This window comes from Mirounga angustirostris, unplaced genomic scaffold, assembly GCF_029215605.1.
Source record: "Mirounga angustirostris isolate CCGP_5_RB_7025 unplaced genomic scaffold, mMirAng1.0.hap1 SCAF_8, whole genome shotgun sequence".
NCBI classification, from domain to species: Eukaryota; Metazoa; Chordata; class Mammalia; order Carnivora; family Phocidae; genus Mirounga; species Mirounga angustirostris.
The window spans coordinates 108,593,392-108,616,918 of NW_026991716.1; the positions used below are offsets into that span (position 1 = coordinate 108,593,392).

The following is a 23,527-nucleotide window of genomic DNA, read 5'->3' on the forward strand; positions in this document are numbered from 1 at the left end:
CAGACCAAACAGACATTTAAGTGGCAACTCTAAAGAGACTGAGCTAGCATCTCAAATTAGCATACCCAGAACTGAATGCCTGGTCTTCCCTGCCCCCAAACCTGCTCTTCCAGGGTTCTCCATTTTAGTAATCATGGGCTTCAACTTTCCAGTTTTTGGACTAAGAACCTCTGAGTTGTCCTTGATTACACTTGGGATCTCCTATTCCACATGGAGACACTGGGGATACTTCGATGAACTAAAAACAGACAAAAATGATAAAAATTCCTGTTCAGATTACCTTTAATGAGGATGAAACAGACAATAATAATCATAGTAAGTTAATGATGTAATATTTAAACACTTATATATAATAAAATTACCATATAGTATTAAATATTTAAGCATAAGTATCTAGAAGGTAATGGGTGTGATGGAAATAACAGAACAAGGGAAAGGGAAAGGGAAATCTAGGGGTGAGAATGAGGGGGGGCGTTTGCCAAGGTGGTCAGAATTGACTCCACTGGGGAAGAAACATTTGAGCAAAGACCTGAAGGAGTTGAGAGGAGAAATCTGCATGGCCAATAATAGAAAGTGTGTTCTAGGCAGAGGGACAACCAGTGTAGAGGCCCAGATGTGGGCCCAAGCCTGGCTGGCATAAGTAATAAGGAATCCGGTGTGGCTGGAGCAGAGTAAGCAATGGAAATGGTTGTAGCTGATGTCAGAATGTAAGGAGGTGGGCAAGTGGCATATAATGTCGAGACTTACGGGTTCTCATAGCTAAGTCCTTTGGCTTTTACTCTCAGTGAGATACAGAACCACTGGAGGATGTTGAACAGAGGAGAGATATGATCTGATTTACATTTTTAAAGGATCACTCTGGCTGCTGCGTTAAGACTACACAGTAAAGGGAGTGGGAAGAAGGCTGAAGTAGGAAGACCAGTTAGGTTACTGAATAATTCACATGAGAGGTGATGGTAGCTCAGTCAAGGTTGACAGTGGTGATGACATCAGATTCTGGATGTACTTTAAATTTCCTGATGGACTGGATATTAAGAGTTAAGGAGAAGCATCAAATATGATCTCAAAATGTCCATCCTCAGTAGATGGCAGAACAGAGTTTTCCCTCAAATAAGATGGTAGCAGGTTTGGGGAGGGGAAAAAGCTCTCCCCATAGCCTAGTTTCAGACATGTTTATAATGTGTGTGGGGTGGTTGAATTGGCAGTCTGGAGTTCAGGGAAGAGGTCTATACTAGAGATTTAAATTTGGGAGTCATTGGCATATATGTGCTCAAAGCCACAGACCATGTGAGATTACCAAGGGAGTGAGTGTAGCTGAAGAGAAGAATCTTATCAAATATGTACAGCTTTTTGTATGTCAGGGGAGAGACAAGTAGGGAACGGAGGGGAAAAGGGAGGAGAGGAAATGACTTTACAAACCCTCATTCAGTCTCTGTGTTAGATCGGAGCACTGAAGCTTCTGAATTTAAATTCAAGTAAACCATCGGATCCCTTATATTGTTTTCCATACCATCACTACCTATTGGTAGTAACTGTTAACATTTATTGAGTTTTGTGCCAGGCTGCCAGGCTTCAGTTCTCAAAATAATATCTGCATTAAAAGCATTGTTATTATCCTCATTTTATAGATGAAGAAACAGAAAGCCTTGACACAGAAAGATAAATAACTTAGCCCAAATCTTCACAGATGGTAAACTGTAGAGTTGTTTGACTCCAGAGCATGCTTGAAGCAGGGCTGCTACTAGCCCATATGGTGCCCTTGTGAAATCAGTGAAAACATTCCATTTCACAAGTAAAATGTTGTTTTTGTCACAAAACCCAAATGATGGTTTCCCTGGGGAGCTAACCAAGGCACCAACTGGTAGCAGCTCTGCCTGTGTACACACAACTGCCCAGGCTTTTGCTTGATCCCACACCACTACTTCAGACAAGTTTTAAATAGTTTGTGTTGCTTCTCCCACTTCCATGATAGACAACGGTATCAAGTTCAAAGTTGGGGATGGGAAGCAAGTCTTTGAAAGTGCCAGGCAAGTGAGAGACCAGTCACAGGTGTCTCTAGGAACGTAGTCAGGGCAGGTACAACTTGTGCAGATGTGTGCCAATATATAGGTGGATGGTCTCCGGAGTGTGTGTAGTCATATGCACCCAGTGTGGGTTTTTGTAGGAGTTAGCTCTTCACTGCTCCAGAACTTTAGGTCTGCCTGTGATTTTATGTAATATTTATCTACAATGTGAATTACCATATTCTTATTTATGGTGTTCTTTTACAGTGTGCAATCTGAACAGTACTATGCAGCAACCTTACTGCTAATGATTCTTTTATTCATTAGACAATTAAGTGAAAAACTACACGCAAAGCGCTGTAAGAGGCACTACAGTAGATTCAAAGACACCCATTCTTTTCATCAAGGAACATAATTTCTAGTAAGAAAAATACGTACATAAATAGTATATAATACAGAGTGATAAGTTCTACAAGAGAAGTATTGAAAAACTGCTCTGTGAATTCACAAGAGGAAGTACTTATTTCAGTTTGGTTAATTTAAAAAAAATGTCATGAAGGAGGGAGCATTTGAGGAGTGGTTTGGAAGGTGGATTTGGATGTGCAGAGATGGAAACAGATATTTCAGAAGGAACAGTGCGGCTTAAAAAAAAAAGTGATGTGGTGTATTATAGTGCATGGAAATAGTGGATACTTAGTAAGGCAAAGTAACGTACTCATTCTGAACTCTGCCTTGGATTCCTGATGGGGTGTGAAGCTCTTATAGTGGTCCCCCAAACCACTGGCAAACTGCAAAACGAATGAAAAATGTCTTGAACACATACGTACAACTACTTTAAAAAATATATAAATGCTTTCAATTAATACAATATAAATCATTCAAAAACAGGACTGAATTCACAATAGGACTTTGTTATTATGTATTTTCTAAGTTAACAAGTAACAAGCATACTATAATGAGCTAGTTTAAGAAATTTTTTAGTGTTAAAAAAGTTGTGTTCAAACAGGCTGGTGGGTTCTGGAGTTAGACAAACCTTTATCTTGGTTTGTTTCTTCATCTCTGTAATGAGGATTATAAAACCAACCTCGTTTGGTTGAGAGAAAATACATGTCACATTTTTAGGTGTTCAGCAAATGCCGAGTATTATAAAATAAAAAGCTGAGATCGAATCAGTCCATCTTGACTACCAAGTTAACTGAGACTTTGTCTTTTGGGCGTGATAGTTACTGAAGGGTTTTTGAGTGACAAGAGAATCAAGGAGGGAAACTAGTTAGGTTATTGTAGTGGTCGAGGCATGAAGCACGACCAACGAATGAGCACAATTCTATGAGCACAGATTCTCTGTTGAAAAGAATGCTCTAGAAATTGTGCTCTTAAAACCTCCGAATTTTTAAAAACTTTTTTTTTTTTAACAACATAATAATACTCTTGGGGGATGCTAACTTGCAGCTTTCGGAAAGGACCTCCAGTATACCCAGCAGGTTCCATTTGGCCGGACGTTAGGGCGCGACAGTGATGTCACCGCGGCGGCGCGCGCTCCTGCGTCTCGAAGGACGTGGTGCGTCTTTACCAACGAGACGCAGGGGGCGGAGCGACTTCCGCAAGCCCCAGCCGGCTCCTCCGGTCGCGTCCGTGCGCGTCCTCGCGCTCCCCCTCACGGCCGCTGGCGGTGTGAGCGATGACGGCGTCGCAGTCACAGCTTGGATCCGCGCGTGCGCCCAACTCCCAGCCCTTCCCAGCGGCAGGCGAAGGGCGACGCCTCTAGGTAAAACTGAGCAGCTGCAGGAGGCGGACCAGGGCCAGCGGTGCAGGAGCGGTCAAGGTTTTTGGCCACCTTGGGGCGGGTACGATGGCGGAGGAGCCGAAGCGCGGTAGCGTGGAGTCCGAGCCTGGTTTTGAGGCAGTGGAGTCTACAGAATCTAAGGTGTCTTCATCGAAGACTACCGATGTTGTCGCACGGTCATCGAAGGCGGAGGACTATAGTAGCAAGTGCGTGTTCTGCCGCATCGCGGGGCAGCAGGAACCCGGCACAGAGCTCCTGTACTGCGAGGTGGGCTGCATGCGGACCCGGCGTGGGTTGGGAGCCCAGGGACCGAGGCCTCGCGGTGGCAGACCGCGGTGGGGTCGTTTCAGGCCCCCGGGAGGGAGGCCTCGCAGGTGTGGACCGGGGGAGGGGGGGGCGGGGAGGGAGGCTGGGTGTCCTGGTGTTAATGACGGACTTGCTTCTCTTGGTGTGGGGTCTGTCTCCAGCCGTCTTCTTGCTGTGCCGAGGGGGACAATGTAGCGATAAAGCCAGACACTTCGGCTTCTGTCTGCAAGTACGAGGTATTTGGCAGAAAATAGCATTGATTCCTCTCCCCACCCCCGTATCCCCACCCCCTGTCTTTCTAGACACGATTTTAAATTCTACACACTCTAATACTGCTACTAAGGAGAAAACTGGTAGAAAGGAGATAATGGTAATTGGGAAAAGCTTCGTTAAACTGACTGATGTTAGGCTGGGCGGGGTGGAGCCGAGGTCAAACTGTTTCTTAATAGTCGCAGGTTTCCACTGAAGGGTAAAGTTCGTATAGGTGTTGTCAGCTGGGATGTATGCACATTTTCAGGGCACTAAGATTTTGCTCAGGTACTTGAAAACAGATACCTGGTACACATTTTCTTCTACTGGTTCTACTTGCCTTTAAAGAAACAGGCTTTGGAGAGGATCAGGTCCAAAGATTCTGGGTGTTCGTTTGTTTAGTGATCGTTAATTCATTTGTTAAAAGTGAATTGGATCTGTTCTAAGCACCTGGTGTTGGAGATTCATTGGTGAATAAGATAAAGGATAGTCACTGTTCAGATCTTATAATCTAAAGGGTGGACTGAATACAGAGGAGGCAGCGGGCTACAGTGCCCTGTGCTCGGTGAGGTGGTTCTACCACCTGCAGTATTTTGTTCAGCTGTGTGATTTTTTTTTTTTACCCCTCCAGCAGCAGCCAGAGTCTAGTTTTAGACAAGGTGGTGAACAGTTGGGTCATCCCACGGTTGGGGTCTGGCCCTGTGGGTGTTTTGGAGGTGCAGTGGAACAAAGGTAAGAACTTATGGCTAGAGAGAGGAGTGAAGTGATAGACCTTGACATCTATGCTGAATAGGGGAAGGAGTGAAGACAGGAAGCAGCTACCGGGAGAGGGGCAGTACATCACTTGTCTGTAGAGTAGGCCTCTGCTTAACTGATCCATAGAGTCAGGATTTCACCACATATAAAATTAGGCTAGCAAGAAGTAAAGTGAATTTTTTAGCTTCACAGAATTCGATATTTCTTAGATGTCTAGAAACTGCTTTTAAATTTTGTATACTCCAGTACCAATGTTGAGGAAAACTAGTAAATAATAGGTACTAGTAGTGTAAAAAGTTTTGTCTAAAAATAGTCACGGAGGGGGGCACCTGGGTGGCTCAGTCCGTTAAGTATCTGCTTTCAGCTCAGGTCATGATCCCAGGGTTCTGGGGTCGAGTCCCTCATTGGGCTCGTTGCTCAGCTGGGAGTCTCCTTCTCCCTCTGCCCTTACCCCCTGCTTGTGATCTTTCTTTGTCTCTCTCTCTCTCTCTCTCAAATAAATAAAATCTTAGGGAAAAAAAATAATTAAATAGTCACCCCTGAGAGGGGGTGGGATGTTCCAAACTTCTATCCCAGTTTTTTCCAGGCCAAAGGTCAGGAATTTTTCTCTTTGAAGAACATTCTCAGAGTGAACTATGTGAAAAGCCTGGAACATTTTTATAGAGGAAATTAGACACATTCAATATTTTTAACTAATTTATATCCTACATAGGTGGCGCAGGATGAATATATACAGTAGTCCATATAATGCAGAACATAAGCAAGATGCACATGCTTGTACAACAGTGCCTCAAAAAGTTGCAGATCTTTTTTTTTTTTTAAAGATTTTATTTATTTATTTAACAGAGAGAGACACAGCAAGAGAGGGAACACAAGCAGAGGGAGTGGGAGAGGGAGAAGCAGGCTTCCCGCAGAGTAGGGAGCCCGATGGGGGATCGATCCCAGGACCCTGGGATCATGACCTGAGCCGAAGGCAGACGCTTAATGACTGAGCCACCCAGGCACCCCAAATTGCAGATCTTTTTAAAATTGAATCTAAGATGATTTCATATATAAGAACTCACCAATTAAAGGTTAAAGATTTATCTTTTTAAAAAGAGAAACTAATCTTTAATTTGTGTATTTTGCATTATATATATAGTTTATTCTTATAGTCATTCATATATGTTTATTGTAAATATTTAGAAACTATTGGGTTTATATAAAGTAGGGTAGACTTATAATTAAGTCCAGAGGAGAAAGTTTGATTTGGAATAATTGGAGTTATCAGCATCATGTGGGTTTAGTCTGGGAAATCTTTCTGACAAAAGCTGGAGAAGATTCCTCACTCCATAAGCATCCATATAGTATTTTTGTTGTATAGTGCAGAGTTGAAACTAAGCAAATACTAGCCATGCGTTCTCAGAGGGGGATAAAAGTTGCTTTGGGGGTGACAGTATCTTACTCTTTTTGTGTGAGGCAAAGGTAAACATAGTGGACACAAACAGATAAAGAGTATGTCTGCGGTATTAAAATATCATGAGAGTGGAATCAGGAAAAAAGTCTTAAGAATGTCCTCAGAGGGGTGACAGTGAAAACATGGTTGAGAAATACCAGGCTAGGTGTTTATTTTCACCTTGCTTGAGGCCACGCTGAGGAAATACTAGTTTAACTTTAATGTCCTCCCTCTTCTTAACCAAATTTGCCCTACACTTCAGATGGTGTGGTACTGAAATGTTCTTTCAAATGTTATTTCTTTTTACTTGCTTTAGCTATCAGTCAGGGGTTAGTTGCAGAAAGAAAAACTCACTATTTAAAGCAGAAATTGATCTAATGTAGGGAATTATTTGCTAAAAAAGTTGCAAGGGCTGAAGGAAAAGCCTTCAAGAATGACTTCCGGGGGGGTCCCTGGGTGGCTCAGTCGTTAAGTGTCTGCCTTCGGCTCAGGTCATGATCCCGGGGTCCTGGGATCGAGTCCTGCATCGGGCTTCCTGCTCAGCGGGGAGTTGGTTTCTCTTTCTCCCTCTGTCTCCGTCTCCCTCTGCCTGCCGCTCCGCCTGCTTGTGCTTACTCTCTGTCAAATAAATAAATAAAAATCTTAAAAAAAAAAATGACATCCAGAACATCACTTGCACACTGAGGACCTGTTTCCTCTGCCACAGCCAGGAAGGTAGGAGTCAGGTGACTGCCACTAGAACTTAGACTTCAGGAAGATGTCTCTGTAGCTGTGACTCAGAGGTGACGAAGCAGTGTGATTGCCACTGTTGAGCAGTGTTTCCAATGGGAGTACTTTTGGCGTTTGGGGTTGGATTCTGCTTTGTTGTGCAGAGCTGTTCCACCTTTTGTGGGATGTTTCCCATTTCTGACCTCTGGGTGCTAAATGCGCATAGCACCTACATATTTCTACTCCCCTTTGACCAATAACACAGCTTCAGGGCTATACTATACTGCTGGGTCTGCGCAGGTGGGCCATGGTGCCAAAAAAATGAATGTCTCATGTCTGTCTCTTGGCTTGCATGATGCTATTGACTAGACAATGGAATGGGGGTAGGGAAGAAAGGAAAGAGGATCTCGGTAGTCTTAGAGCTGACCATGTTTGCCTGCTGGAACTAGCGGAAGCTGCAGAAAGATGGCTTTTTCTCAGGTTAGCTTATCAAAGCGCCTAAGTCTGAAATACATCTAGTTGGCAAGATCTGAATTCCATCTGGGGTTTTGGCTTTTTAAATTTCTGTGGTACTAAAGACACAGAAGTATTTGGAATGGAGGTTGAGTGCCCACCTACCCTGTTCACCACAATTTATTTGTCGTATTTAATGGATGCTAAGCCCAGATGCTTGGATTCAGTGGTGATAATGAAGTTAAGATGGACTAGCTGTTTGTCAAATACATGCATTCTCAAAAGGGGTAAAAATTGATGCTCTTGCCTGGGACAGGGACAGGGGCAAAAAAAGTTTATATATATAAAATACACGTATAGTACTTAGGATATAAACACATGTACAATTTGGCTGTGGTATTAAAATATCAGGGGAGGGGGGCAATTAGGAAAAAAAAGTCTAAAAAGTTGCCTTGGGGGGATGGTAATGAAAAAGGGCTGAGAAACACTGTTAAAATCAAACAGTGGCCATAATTCCAACTTTAAGAAGGTGTTTTGCAAGGACAGACTGAAAGATCTTGGAAAGTCTATCTCTGTTACTGGAAAAGTATGTAAAAACTATGACACCATTTTTTTTTTAAGGAGTAGAGGAGGGAGCATTGGTAGCTTTATCTTTCTGTTTAAGCATCTTTTATTTATTAAACAATCTTTCAAATTTATGTGTTATTCACCTGTAGTTCAAGGATAAATATGGCATGTCCCACACTTGAGAAGCTTGCTTGTGATCTGTGTTGAAAGCGTAAATGAAAAGTTCTCATTTAGTGGTTGTCATTAGGGATGGATAGTCAAAATTCTGTGTTTAAAAGTCACTTGAAATATCTTTTCTTTGGGGGTGCCTGAGTGGCTCAGTTGGTTAAGTGTCTGCCTTCAGCTCAGGTCATGGTTCCTGGGTCCTGAGATCCTCCCTACTTGGGCTTCCTGCTCAGCGGGGAATCTGCTGCTCCCTGTCCCTCTGCCCCACCCTCCCACTCGTGTGCTCTCTCTTTTGCGCTCTAGTTCTCTCTGTCTCTCTCAAATAAATAAAATCTTTTTTTTTTTAAAGAAATTTCTTTGTATGGTTATGTTATCAAGGTGACATATTAGGTTAGGTTTGTTTCTGTTTGTTTTCAATTTTTAGGGATTGTTTTTAAGTCCAAAAGGGTGTTAAATATTCATGTTTTTTTAAAGTCAAAATTATAAAGCTAAGTACATTCGGAAAAGTCTAGCTTCCGTTCTCTTATCATCTTTACCCTGTTCCTCTTCCCTCACAAGAAACTAAAAAATATATATTTGGTTTAGCCTTCCATTGTGAGAATATGTATGTATACGTTTGTATTTGTACTCCCCTTTCTTACACAAAAGATGGCCTTACCACTCTCCTGCTCCTTGTTTTATTTTTTTTTAACTTTGAAGTGTATTTCAGAAATGATTTTATAAGTATATAAAGATCTTTTTCATTCCTTTTTGTAGCTACATATTACTTCATTGTATGGATTTGCTATAATTTATTCAACCGGTCTCCTAGTTGAATTATGGACTCTTGGGTTTGTTTGGTTTTTTTTTTTTGCTATTACAAATCATGCTGCAAAGGATAGCTTTGTACATGCATCATTTCATATTTTTTGTCATTGTATCTTCGGAATAGGAGAAAGTCTGTCTTAAAATGAAGAGTCTAAATAATGGCTAGTTCAGTAGTAGCAATAGGAGAGAGAGTAACATCAGAGGGCCAATTTCAATATTTTAGAAAGCTTAATGGAAATCTAATTCAATCATTGCATTGGCTAACTAAAATGCATAGGTTTTCCTTCACCTGTTTTGCCCCCCCTCCCCAACGTTCCTTCTAGCAGCTACCAGTTTGTTCTTAGTATAATACCCTCTAGGTCCATTCATGTTGTCACAAATGGCAAGAGCTCATCATTTTTTATGACTGAGTAATATTTCCTTATACATGTACATCATATCTCCTTTATTCATTGATCTATTGATGGATTCTCAGGTTGCTTTCATGTCTTGGCTATTGTAAATAATGCTGTACTAAACATAGGGGTGCATACGTCTTTTGGAATTAGTGTTTTCATTTTCTTTGGGTAAATAAATACACAGTCGTGGAACTGGGGGATTATATGGTATTTCTGTTTTTAATTTTTGAGGAACCTCCATACTGTTTTCCATAGTGGCTGCACCAGTTTGCATTCCCACCAACAGTGCAAGAGGGTTCCCTTTTCTCCACATTCATGCCAACACGTATTTCCTGTGTTTTTAATACTAGCCATTGGACTGGTGTGAAGTTTCATATCATTGTGGTTTTGATTTGCATTTCTCTGATGATGAGTGGTGTTGAGCATCTTTTCATGTGTCTTTTAGTCATTGAAAAAATTTTTATATAAGATATTGAATAAGGATATTTAGGGAATATTGATTTTCCTTTTGGAAAAGCTTAAAACTCAAATGTCAGTAGGTTGAAAGACTCCCTTTTTCATTTCTTTTCTTTTTTCCTTACCTGAGTATGTGAAGTATGTAAATCAGGAAACTAGTATAATGGATTGGACACTTAGTGCAATATACTGGAGTTTGTCTTAGCATTTCAAAGACTTTTTAATGCTGTAAACAGAACAAAAAAGTATTTGTGTATAACTGCTGTAAAAAATGTTTAAAAAGGTAACCTCTGGATATGTAGATGCTAGGTGATTTTCCTATTATAGTTGTATAACATGCGACTTTGGAAAAAAATTAAATGTAAAAAAGAATTTATCAATCTTGTTATGTTTCTGTAGTCAGACCTTTAAAAGTACATATTAAGAGTGAAAAACCCTTATATAGGTAGAGATGAAGAAATATATAAAGAAATAAAAAAAAACCCCTGGGATTGTTGGTAATGAAGTTTTTTGTTTTGTTTTTTATTTTATTTTATTTATTTATTTATTTATTTATTTATTTATTTATTTATTTATTTATTTATTTATTTTTAAAGATTTTATTTATTTATTTGACAGAGAGAGACACAGCGAGAGAGGGAACACAAGTAGGGGGAGTGGGAGAGGGAGAAGCAGGCTTCCCGCGGAGCAGGGAGCCCGATGCGGGGCTCGATCCCAGGACCCTGGGATCATGACCTGAGCTGAAGGCAGACGCTTAACTGGCTGAGCCACCCAGGCGCCCCTGTTTTGTTTTTTAAAGATTTATTTGTTTATTTGAGAGAGAGAGAGAGTGAGCACAAGTGGGAGGGGCAGAGGGAGAAGGAGAGAGGATCTCAAGCAGACTCCCCACTGAGCATGAAACTGGACATGGGGCTCTGTCTCACAACCCTGAGATCATGATCTGAGCCAAAACCAAGAGTGGGACACTTAATCCAGTGTACCACCCAGGCACCCCTTTGGTAATAAAGTTTTATTGAACTTCATTGAGAATTGTTTTCCTGAAACTAGCTTTATATAAGTCTTCATTTTCTGGAGCAAATGAGCATCTCATGAAGGATGCTAAAGCTTGTCTTTATGAACTTAATGCATAATCACAAAATTGCCCAGCTGGGGTTAGTTGTAACATAAGTACCATTTGCCTATCAGACTGAGATTTATGGTGTTTAAGACAGGTCAGAACAGCATTAGGAAATTCTTTTTAAAAGATTCACTAACAAATGGTATGTTTTTTTCCTTCAGAATGAAGACCTAGTTTGCTTCAAAGATATCAGACCAGCAGCACCTCATCATTATCTTGTGGTGCCAAAGAAGCATCTTGGAAACTGTAGAGAGCTAAAGAAAGATCACATAGAACTGGGTAAGATGATAGCAGTATTCCTCATGGTTATGTCATCCTGAATTGGCATCAGTGAAAGCAGTGACAATTAAAAAGAAAAAGTCTAGCCAGGTGTTAATGAAAGAGGAGCATTTGTGAAACTTCTGTAATGAAAAATTTCAAATATATACAAAAATAAAGAATATAGTGTAATCTCCATGTGTTCATCACCCAAGCTCCACATTTATTAACTTGTGGCCAATCTTTTTCATCTGTTAACATTCTCCCACAGTGGATTTAAAGCAAATTCCAGACATCATGTTATTTAATCTTTAAAATCTCTAAAAGATAATGCCTCTTTATGTTTTTTTAAATGATGGCTTTCCTTGACTCTGAAAATGGAAGGTGCTATATAAAATGAGACCATATTGGTACCTGCCCTGTAAGTTTCTTGTGTAGATGAACTAACACCAAAGTTTGGTGATGGGATTTTAGCAATGACCTTTTGGCTTCTGAATCTTGTCTCTTACAGGATTATCCTGTATTTTCCTACTCGTGATTTCTGTGACTTACCAGTTATCATTTCCTAAGACATTTCTAAGTTCACTTCATATCTGCTTTCATAGCCTTTGTCTCCAGGGTCTGGGATTAGTTTGGTTAATAATTTAAGTAGCTGACAAGATAGATTGGGCCAGATTTTTTGGAGGTGAATAAGAAATATCTTCGATGGAAAACTTTGAAATGTAGTTCGTTAGTATTTAGACTATTGAATTATCAGTTTTTAAACTGTTTCTTCTCAATATTGCAAAATTCCTTCGTCATCTGAACTTCTGTGAGTACATTTCATATTTATTCCAGCAGATAAAGGTCAATATTTTTGCAACATTTAGCGTCAAACAGCAGCCACCATGCCTTAAGTATTTCCTTTTTATAATGCTTTTTTAAGGAGGGAGAAATATGTTCATGCTTGGTTTTCTTTTTTAAATACATTCCAGCATTCTGTTTTATTGGAAGTTTTTATAACTGTTGCAAGTAAAATGTTAACCAATTTTGAAGCAGCGTGGTGGGCATTTGTGATTTTGTTTATGTCTTAATATTTCTCTAATAAAGGTTTAAATGCTCTTGCAGTTAATATTTATATACAGTCTATGAAGTTGGGAAAATAATAAGAATGTGGAAGAGCTAAATAACACTGTCAAGCATGGTGATTATAATTGATATTTTTAGAACTCCCCCCAACAATAAAGTACACATTTTGTTAAGAGCACATGTTCACCAAGATAGACCATATTCTGTAAGTCTAAATACATTTCAGCTTATTGAAATCTTATAACCTATGTTCTCTGATGACAGTGGAATTAAAGTAGAAAAATAATAAAATCTAGAATCGCACTAAATATTTTTAAATTAACACACTTTTAAATAATTTCCAAATAAATAAGCCAAAGACAACAATAAAGCATTGATAGCAAAAATACAACATATCAAGATTTGTGGAATGTAGCCAAAGCAATACCTACAGGGAAATTTATAGCTGTATATGTTTATGTTAGAAGAGGATGTTTAAAACCAATGAACTAAATTTCTGTTTTAGGATGCTAGAAAGAGGCAAGTGAATCAGACCAAAGTAAGTATAAGGAAAGAAATAATAGAATAGATAACAGTGAGATAGAAAGGAGACAATAGGTTTTGCTCCATGTGTTCTGAATCTGATTTTAAGTGAATACATAATTATGATTGTCATGCCTTCTCAATGAATTGATCCTTTTTTATCATTGTAAAATGTCCCTCTTTATCTCTGGAAATACTTCTTGAGCCTATTTTGTATGACATGAATTTAACTACTTTTTCTTGTTACTTACTGTCTACATTGGGTACTTTTTCTATACTTTCAACCAAATTGAATATTAATATTTAAAGACTTGAAGATAGCAATATAGCTGCGTCTTGCGTATTTATTATTATTTTTTAAATGTAGTGTGAAAATCTCTGATTTTTAATTGGAGTGTTTAGTTCGTAATATAACTATTGATGCAGTTCGATTTAGGTGTACTATCTTGCCATTTGTTTTAATATATAATATTGATGCAGTTCGATTTAGGTGTACTATCTTGCCATTTGTTTTCTTTAATATAACTATTGATGCAGTTCGATTTAGGTGTACTATCTTTAATATAACTATTAATATTAACTTTAATATAACTATTGATGCAGTTCGATTTAGGTGTACTATCTTGCCATTTGTTTTCTGCTTGTCCCATTTTTTGTTGTTATTGCTCTCTTTCCTGCCTTGTGGTTGTTCAAATATATTTTTTGTTATTCTATTTTAATTTATTTCTTGCCTTTTTATGTATTCCTCTTCACATTTTTTTAAAAAAACAGTTGCTCTAGAGAGACTAAAATACTGTGTAATTATCATAGCCTAATTAGAATTAACATTATATCAATTCATGAAAAATGTGATAAACTTTGTAACACTTTGTGTTATTGTTGTCATATATATTACATCTACATTATAATATCTTGGTACTGTTAAAATTATTGCTTTAAGCAGTCATATGTCTTTTAAAGAAATTAAGAGAAAACATTTTCTTCCATGTCTGGGATCTTGGGAGTATTTTAAAAGAAAACAAGATACAGTCTTGCTTGAAGTAACTTGAGTTTTTTTTTAGACAATATGGTACCGACTTTGTCATGGAAGTCTGTCGTCCTCCTGGCTCAAGCCTGACTTAGAGAAGTAAACATTCACAACAATTTTATGAGCCTCTTTTGTAACAACCATCTTCTGTAGATTCTCTCATTTTTCCCCCTTCCAAATACTTGGTTACACCGTTCAGAAACAAAAGAGGTCTAAATTTTGGCATTGTGCTTTGGAGATTGCAGGTTACCAAATTTTTTCTCATGGGGAAGTGTATTCCTATCTGAAGGCCATAAAGCACCAAGACAATAAAGACACTAAGGCACATAGGGTTCAGAAGCCAAAACAATTATATGAACATCTAGCTAGTCAGAGGTAGGCTGACATGAAAGGCTATCATATCTTTAATTTGGGTTGAAAGACAAATTCAGTTTTCCTGCATGTCTTCTTAGTTCAAACATGTTTTTGTTTCTTACTTGGTCTCCTTATGATTAGAATTAGACCTCAGTAGGATCAGATGTCCTAAGTAGTCACTTAATAGTACTCCTCAACAGCTGTTCAAAGTCAGCCTATACACTGTACTTTGATAAGTTGATACTTCATTTCAGTTTTGATGAGCAAACTTCTCAGTAAATTAGAACTATTAAACAGGTCTTTAAATGTTTACCCATTGAATACGACTTTTGATTAGGATCCTAAAAGTTAAAACTAATTACAATTTAGTAATGTCTCCTACAGTATAATGTAGTTTCTTTCCTGTTTTATAGTTGAGAGCATGGTAACTGTTGGAAAAACCATTCTTGAAAGGAATAATTTCACTGACTTCAAAAATGCGAGGTATGTATACTTCCAGATAGAAACTAATATGTGTAGTTAGTTTTTCTGAAATGTCGTTCCTTCCTGGGAAATGAAAGCAGAGGTAGCTTAAATACAGTTTTCCTGAAAGTGAGCATACATTGTTCATTGGTAGTACAAATTTAATAAATAAAACTTCTTCCTCTCATGTCTCAGCATCTAATAATCACCACTTGGAGTTTGGGCAGACAAGTCTGTTTAAGCAGTGGGTAGGTAAAATAGTTACAAGTCCACCTTTCTTTGTTCAATATGTCCATTTCTATAAAAATTGTGTGTAGGGGCGCCTGGGTGGCTCAGTCGTTAAGCGTCTGCCTTCGGCTCAGGTCATGATCCCAGGGTCCTGGGATCGAGCCCCGCATCAGGCTCCCTGCTCCGAGGGAAGCCTGCTTCTCCCTCTCCCACTCCCCCTGCTTGTGTTCCCTCTCTCGCGTTCTCTCTCTCTGTCGAATAAATAAAATAAAATCTTTAAAAAAAAATTGTGTGTAAATTAAATTTCTTTAGAAACTATTTGATTTTATGTGATTTAAAAATATAGTATTATCCTTCTAGTGGGAAATTAACTTGAATTCGTTGCCTACTGAACTGATCTCTGGCATTTGCCAATGTTTGAGCAAAAAAGCATATGATGTTCAATGTGGCAACTCTTTTACTTAATCTAAATAGTGTTTTTTCCTTTTTAAAAGACTTCTGACTTTGCCTTGTGTGACCAAAGGCTTGCCGAGACAGGTAGATCAGAGATTACTTCTAACATCTGAACTGGAATTCAAAGAGACCTGAGCTCTAATGCTGTCCATGCTACTTGCTGAGTACTGGGCTCATACTGGCTATGATACTTGAGGCATTTAACCTCTCCGAGATAATACCTGCTCTGCCTACTTACCAGTTCAAATAAGATTGTGTGTGTGAAAATCCTCTGAAAACTGTGAAACGCTATTCAAGGGTGATAGTGATAAGGAACAGATGGTATTTGAGACCCTTTGGCCAAAAGCAGTACATTCCCTTCCCAGTCAGAGGAGTGCTTATTAGAAGAATGGACGTTGGACCAAGAGTCTCAACCCTCGCTCTGTCACTGCCTGACTTTGTGACCTTGGAAAGTCTCCTACTTTTTGGATCTTGGCTTCCCCATCTTTGAAATGAAAGGGTTGAATGAACCTTTGAGTTGCTTCTAACTTTTAGAAGTTAGAAGTGTTACTTTGTAACACTTTGTGTTATTGTTACACATGTAATACAGAATCTGTATTACATGACTCCTGTTTCACAGAATGAAATCTCAGTCTCTTTTTTCTAGGCAGTGGTGGAAGCTTTTCAATATGTGTCCTGTTTCTGACTCTCCATTGTCAGTCCTGTGTTGCTGCAATAGACCACTTCTCCTACACCCCCTTACACTTCCTCTCACTGTAGTCTTTTTTTTTTTTTTTTTAATTGAGACTCACTTCTAGTTTGAGGAGGCAAATATTTCTAGGCTTTAGGCTTGGATTATTGTTACAAGTGTGCCTTGCTCCACTCAGAATTTCTAAGTGGACTTACAAAACTGTAAACTGATTTTTAAGAGAGAGAATCATATTTAAAAAATTTCTTAGTAGAAATTTGTTAGTAGTCAAAGGAATTCTCTTATAAATGTTTTATAAAGCAGATAATTATTATTATATAACGTATTTTCATTATTAAGCAAGAAATTCGAGTGATGATAAAGTTTTTTTTAATAATGATATAAATAATCTCACTATGGAAAGATGGGTTGGTAAGGAAATGACTACTTTATTAAAGGAGAAGGCACACCATCTACTGGCTATGTCTTGGAATAAAGAAACCCTTCTACTTGAGTGTCATGTAATTTTTTTTAAAAGAAAAGGGTGGAATTTATGCCAAACATAGTACACAACCAACAACTTTATGCCTCAGCTGTACAGTCTAAAAGTTAAAGGTCCCAGGAGTGCCCTGTAATTTTTTTTAAAGGATTCATTGCAGAGCCATATCTTAGGAGAATTAAAGGTTAAAATTGATAAGGACTGAGGTGATAAAACATAATGCCAACTCAGAATTGATAAAGGTTTACCGAGACATTATACGCTCTTAAGCCCTTCCTTGATGAAGAGTTTGTTACTGTGAACTTCAGCACGAAAAGAGGAGAAAGTGTGTGAATACTGAGAAGTGTATAAAGAAAGCGGTAAAAGTGATGTTTGAGTGGCAGTCTGTCTACCCTAGGTAACCTGTTTGGATATCTTTAATGGTTATGTGTTTTAACATGAAAAAAAGCTTTAAACTCTTGTAGAACTGACTTGCCAACTATCTGTAACCTTTCTGTTTTAGAATGGGTTTCCACATGCCACCATTCTGTTCCATCTCCCACTTGCACCTTCATGTGCTGGCGCCTGTCGATCAACTTGGCTTCTTATCAAAATTGGTCTATAGAGTGAATTCCTATTGGTTTATCACAGTAAGTGTTATTATTATAGTAGCAGCATACAAAAGTATTTAAAATATTTGTCCTTTTGTTATAGTTCTTTTCTTGGCAACAGTAGGCACTTAACAGCTTTCATAGGCTTGATCCTCTCTTTTAATGTACTGCTCACACATATCCAAAGTAATATTTTTAGCTTAAGGGATTTTCCAGGGTATCAGATCTGTAGGAAGAGAAGTTATGGCTATGTCTTTCCATTGTAAGCAGAGGATATGATATAGAAGAACCATGGAATTAGCAGTTCAGAACCCAGAGTCCGATCTACATTGAAATTGTGGCTCAGTTACTTGAGGTCCCATGTGCAAGTTACTTAAATGTTTTAAGGACCAAATTCTTTATCTATTACCTGCCTATAAGGAATACTGCCCACCTGTAGGGTTGATAAGAGGATTGATAACATAATTTACATATAAAGCACTTAAAACTGTACCTTGCAAATAGTAAGTACTAGTAAATATTACCTCCTGCCTCTGTTATCATTCCCAACATTATTGTAGAAATTGAATTTCTGTAATTTTCTAGTTTAGAAAAGGGCTGCCTTGGTAACATTAACTGTCAGATCTGAGGTTGAAGCCATTGAGCCTAAAAAATTACAGAATTCTGCTTTGCTAGGGCAAAAGTAGAATAGAATTCAAGCTGATTACGGGCCTGTTGCCTGACAGTCAAGCCTTGGTTATTAAGTGACTGTCCTTCCAGGGCCACTTGCCTAGTAATTTACCAGTCCCTATGTGTCCATGAGGGTAAGGAGACTTATAGTTGCTATTTTAAAATAATCACTGAATTACAAATTAAATAATTGCTGTTAATGCATATCATTATTATAGTCATGGTACCCAAGAAATTAAAAAGCATGATTTCTAGAAACTTCATATTTCAAACTTAGTATCCCTCTCTTCAACTTGTCCAGATGATTTTATTTAATTTAAAAATAATTTAAGATATTTATGTGTGTGTGTTCTAAATAAAAATTAGTAGAGTATTCGATAGGGCAGTTGGTGTGGTCTCTTTAAAAAATCAATGTGATTAAAAAAGGGATTTCCTTTGTATTTCTAATTTTCTTATTTGTATTCTAATAAGAATTAGAATTTGTATTTCTAATTTTTTTTGTATTTCTTATTTGTATTTCTAATTTTCTACATGCTCCATGCTTTTATAATAAAGTAAGGAAAAATACATTTTTTTGTAATTTTTTTTTTTTTAAGATTTTATTTATTTATTTGACAGAGAGAGACACAGCAAGAGACGGAACACAAGCAGGGGGAGTGGGAGAAGGAGAAGCAGGCTTCCCGCTGAGCAGGGAGCCCGATGTGGGGCTCGATCCCAGGACCCTGGGATCATGACCTGAGCCAAAGGCAGACGCTTAACGACTGAGCCACCCAGGCGCCCTTTTGTAATATTTTTAACTGTATTTCCTTACATGACTTTTTAGTTAGAAAAAAAAAAATGAATGAACAAAGTTATAAGATCTGTTAATGGTTCATTCTGTGAATCTGAACTCTCCTTAGATCTGTCAGCATATATTATGAGACTTTGAAAAAAATCAAGATAAAGATACTAAGATTTAGGGCGCCTGGGTGGCTCAGTTGGTTAGGCGACTGCCTTCGGCTCAGGTCATGATCCTGGAGTCCCTGGATCGAGTTCCGCATCGGGCTCCCTGCTCGGCGGGGAGTCTGCTTCTCCCTCTGACCCTCCCCCCTCTCATGTGCTCTCTCTCTCATTCTCTCTCTCTCAAATAAATAAATTTAAAAAATCTTTAAAAAAAAAAGATACTAAGAGTTATTTCAAAATCTCTTATATAAAGTTTCAGATAGAGAAAAGTATTTGAAATAATAACTAGAAGACTTTGGTTTACTTTTTAATTTTTTTAATAGATTTTATTTTTTAGGGCACTTTTAGGCTCACAGCAAGATTGAATGGAGAGTACAGAGAGTTCCCATATACCCTCTATCACCCATACACTCACTGTCTCCCACTATGGACATCCTACACCACAGTGATAACGTTTGTTATAATCCATGAAATTACAGTAACACATCATTTTTACCCAAAGTTCATGATTCACACTAGGGTTTATTCTTGGTGTTCTGTATTTTATCGGTTTGGACAAATGTGTAGTAACATGTATCCAACATTATAGTATAATAAAATCCTCTGTGCTTTACCTAGTCACGTCTCCTTCTTCCTTAATTCCTGGTAACCACTGATCTCTTTAATGCCTCCACAGTTTTGCCTTTTCCAGAATGTCATATGGTTGGAACAATACAGCATGTAGCCTTTTCAGATTGGCTTCTTTCACTTAGTAATATGCATTTAAGGTTCCTCCACATCTAGTTTACTTTGTAAAATGTTAGTATTATATTTATTTTCCTTTTCTTATTGAAGCTTTTTAAAGCAATGTGGATAAAAATCTGCCTATTATATACAATGTGGAATACCTTTACTATAGTTTATAAAACTATTATATTGAGAAATTTTTTATAAGATATATTTTAGGAACAGAATATGTAATAGCCAGCTCTTCTGCTTTGACTTAATATAATAGGAATACCAGTAGAATTATTTCATATAGGCTCTAATAACTAGAATTTAAAAATACGTTGTGTTTTCAAAATTACAGGCCGATTGTTTGATTGAAAAACTAAGAACATGAAAATGTCAACAGTGGAAGATTCTCCTAATCTTGGCTCAACATAAACTAATATTTTGGTCCTTTTGAAGTCTGATTACAGTTGTAAGGTTCGTTAGGTTTTATGAGAGGCTATTCCTGGCTAGCCTTAAATCTTTTCTGAATGTCTGTTTCCTGAGATATGTGATACAATCCCATGGATACTTCGTCATTGACTTCTTTGTTTTAATGGTTACTCATTTAAGGTGTAAGATACTATAGGTAAAATTCCATTAAAACAAATCCCATTAATCAGGAAGGGCTATTTTTTTTCAAAGTTTAAATATTTTCATTTCTCCATAGTCTATTATAATAGTGACTTACTCATGAAGAATAAACTGGTATAGAAACTACTTTATTGGAGCCTTTGTTACTGTGAAGGGGAAAAAGAAATTAACCATTTCTTGACAGTTATATAAGTTTACACACAAAATTTCAAAATGAAGAGTACCATACTACATAGTGATTTCTGTTGTTGATGGAAAGAGTTGTGTATGTGTCACTTTTTACTCAGATTTCGGATGCTGGTTTTCACTTCTTGAAGCCTGACATTTTTGTGATAAATTGTTCCTTAAAGCTATATAATTAATATACATAAGGTAAATTCTAATGGTGAATTTACAAGAACAAGCAATTTGGCAATCCAAGAGAATTCACTGTAATGCCATTTTACCTGTAAGAACATAAATGGGGAAGAAACATAAAATGGTCATAGTAATATATTAAAAACTGGTGGAAATTGTTGTTTTATGGTTTGTATATTGTACCAAAGGAAAGGTAGAATTAAAAAGTGATTAGGCCTGGCTTTTATCATGAAGAAATCCTGATTTGAAAGTAGAGACAGATAAGCTGAGATGAGAAAATTTATTTTAATAGCTCAATGTTAGCATTACTGATATATATCATTTCATTAGACACATTTCCTTAGGGATTGTGCTGATCTACACTAACAATAGTGAATGTGAATGAAGAGTAAGGTACTGAAGCTGATCCTACATTGTGCCAATGTATAGTAACACCCTGTGCATGAATATAAATGAACACAAAGATGAAAGTTAGAAGTAGGCTGAGATGACTAGTTTTCTTTCTTATTTTTGGCATGATATTAAACATAGTTTTAAGCAATGAAATACTTATTACAATGTTTAATTACAACACCTGGGATATTTAGTTACGACATCTGAAATAAACATTTATCCATATAACAAACATTTGCTGAGTCTTTTAACATGCGATGATCAGTAAATGTAGGTGAGAAAGAACAGTCTGTCTTCAGATGCTAATACAGGGGTCAGACAAAACCAGCTGCCCTACAGCTTAGTGTGTTAAGTGCTGTGATGTCCACAGAAGAGGCTGTGGAAAGGAACACGATTTTGAGAGCCAGCGGCAGTAGAGCTGAATATTTAAGACTCAGTGTTTGGCAGGCTGACAGTGGGAGTTTAGGCCAAGAGACCCACATGTGCTTCTCCTGAGTTCTGCTTCCGTTATTACTTACTTTACGATTGAAGTGAATGTTCACGTTCCATTTTAGTCACTGGAAGTGGAAGTAGGGGTTTTGGGCTCTCAAAATTAGATTTCCAGGCTTTTTAGCACGGCTTTGTTAAGTAGCTCACTGAGCCACCTACACAGATTAGCAGTTACAAGTTTGTAGAAATCAGCTCAAATATGACCAGCTTTGGAAAAGGAATTTTCAGTATGTACAACATGTTGTACTATGTGAACTTGTAATGATATAACTGACAATATTATGATAATAACATGTAAGGTATTTAAGGAATTCTCAAATGCCTTATGGACCTCTTCAAAAATATGATTAGCCAGTTGATTTAATTTATATAGGTTTATACCCTGTCATAGTTAAGTTTTCCTTCTTACTTGGAAAACCCCTGATCCTCACATTCTTAGCAGAATTTCTCTTTTACTTGTAAAGATTAATAACTTACTACAATTAAAATTCACTCAGCTTTTTCAGTAGAGTATTTGGTAACTCAGTAGCTACCCATAACAGTAGCTAAACACAAAACCAATTCATAACTTATATTAAAGTAGTATCTAGAGCATTATTCATGCATGTTATGATATTGTTTGTAACTGCAGAATTGTAAAATTAGTGAGTTGTTTCAAACTGTGCTTACTTAGCTAAAAGAAAGCTAAATAAATATGGAAAAATACTGTCTCAAGTTTTGCCTCTCTGGACTGTGTGTGGTGTGTGTGTGTGTACGTGTGTGTAAGACTTTAATTTTTAGAGCAGTTTTAGGTTCACTGCAAAATTGAAGAGACAATATAGAGATTTCCCACATAGCCTCTCTCATTATTAACATTCCCCAGAAGAGCGGTACATTTGTTGCAGTTGATAAACCTATTCCTACGCTGACACATCATAATTACCCAAAGTCCATAGTTTATCTTAGGGCTCACTCTTGGTGTGGCACATTCTATGAGTTTGGGCAAATATATGGTGACATGTATCCATCTTTATAGTATCATGCAGAGTATTTTCACTGCCCTAAAATTCCTCTGTGCTATGTCTGTTCATCCCTACTCCACCAACCCCTGGCAAGCAGTGATCTTTTTACTGACTGTGTAGTTTTGTCTTTTCCAGGATATCATATAATTGGAATCACACAGTAGATAGCTTTTTCAGATTCGCTTCTTTCACTTAGTGATATACATTTAAGGTTTCTCGTCTTTTCATGGTGTGATAGTTCATCTCCTTTTAGTGCTAAATAATATTCCATTGTCTGGATATACTACAGTTTATCCATTCACCTACTGGAGGATACCTTGATTGCTTCCACATTTTGCCAATTATGAATAAAGCTGGTGTATGCAAGTTTTTGTGGGGACATAAATTTTCACTGCCTTTGGGTAAATACCAAGGAACATGATTACTGGGTCATATGGTAAGCATATGTTTAGGTTTTTTTTCTTAGATTTTATTTATTTATTTGGGAGAGAGAGAGAACACACAAGCAGGGAGGAGGGGCAGAGGGAGAGGGAGAAGCAGGCTCCCTGCACAGCAGGGAGCCTGATGCGGGACTCGATCCCGGAACCCTGGGATCATGACCTGAGCCGAAGGCAGATGCTTAACCAACTGAGCCACCCAGGTGCCCCAGCATATGTTTCGTTTTATAAAAAACTGCCAAACTGTCTTCCAAAGTGGCTATACCATTTTGCATTACCACCAGCAATGAATGAGTATTCCTGTTACTCCACATCCTTGCCAAAATTTGGTGTTGTCAGTGTTTGGGATTTGTCCATTCTACTAAGTGTGCAGTGGGAGCTCATTCCTTTTCTCTGATGACATATAATATGGAGCATGTTTTCATATGGCCATTTACCATCTGTGTATCTTCTTTGGTGAGATGTCTATTAAGGTTGTAGGCCCATTTTTAAACTGATTTGTTTTCTTATTGTTGGGCTCTACACTCAGTACGGAGTCTGCTTGTCCCTCTTCCTCTGCTCCTC

At 37.9% G+C, this 23,527-nt stretch overlaps 1 protein-coding gene across 1 annotated transcript; it reads left to right on the plus strand.

Moving 5' to 3' along the window:
* The first annotated feature begins 3,773 nt into the window (after window positions 1-3,773).
* On the plus strand, window positions 3,774-20,284 carry HINT3 (histidine triad nucleotide binding protein 3). The gene is made up of 5 exons (XM_045865500.3): window positions 3,774-4,053; window positions 11,365-11,482; window positions 14,846-14,915; window positions 17,244-17,370; window positions 20,012-20,284. Exons 1-5 carry the CDS (start codon window positions 3,853-3,855, stop codon window positions 20,042-20,044), a joined length of 549 nt encoding a protein of 182 aa, XP_045721456.1. The 5' UTR covers window positions 3,774-3,852; the 3' UTR covers window positions 20,045-20,284.
* The last annotated feature ends 3,243 nt before the right edge of the window (window positions 20,285-23,527 follow it).

Coding starts and splice junctions, on each gene's coding strand:
- HINT3 (XM_045865500.3), top strand. CDS start 3,853: ATGGCGGAGGAGCCGAAGCGCGGTAGCGTGGAGTCCGAGCCTGGTTTT. Junction 11,483..14,845: donor GAAAGATCACATAGAACTGG/GTAAGATGATAG, acceptor CCTGTTTTATAG/TTGAGAGCATGGTAACTGTT. Junction 14,916..17,243: donor ACTGACTTCAAAAATGCGAG/GTATGTATACTT, acceptor TTTCTGTTTTAG/AATGGGTTTCCACATGCCAC.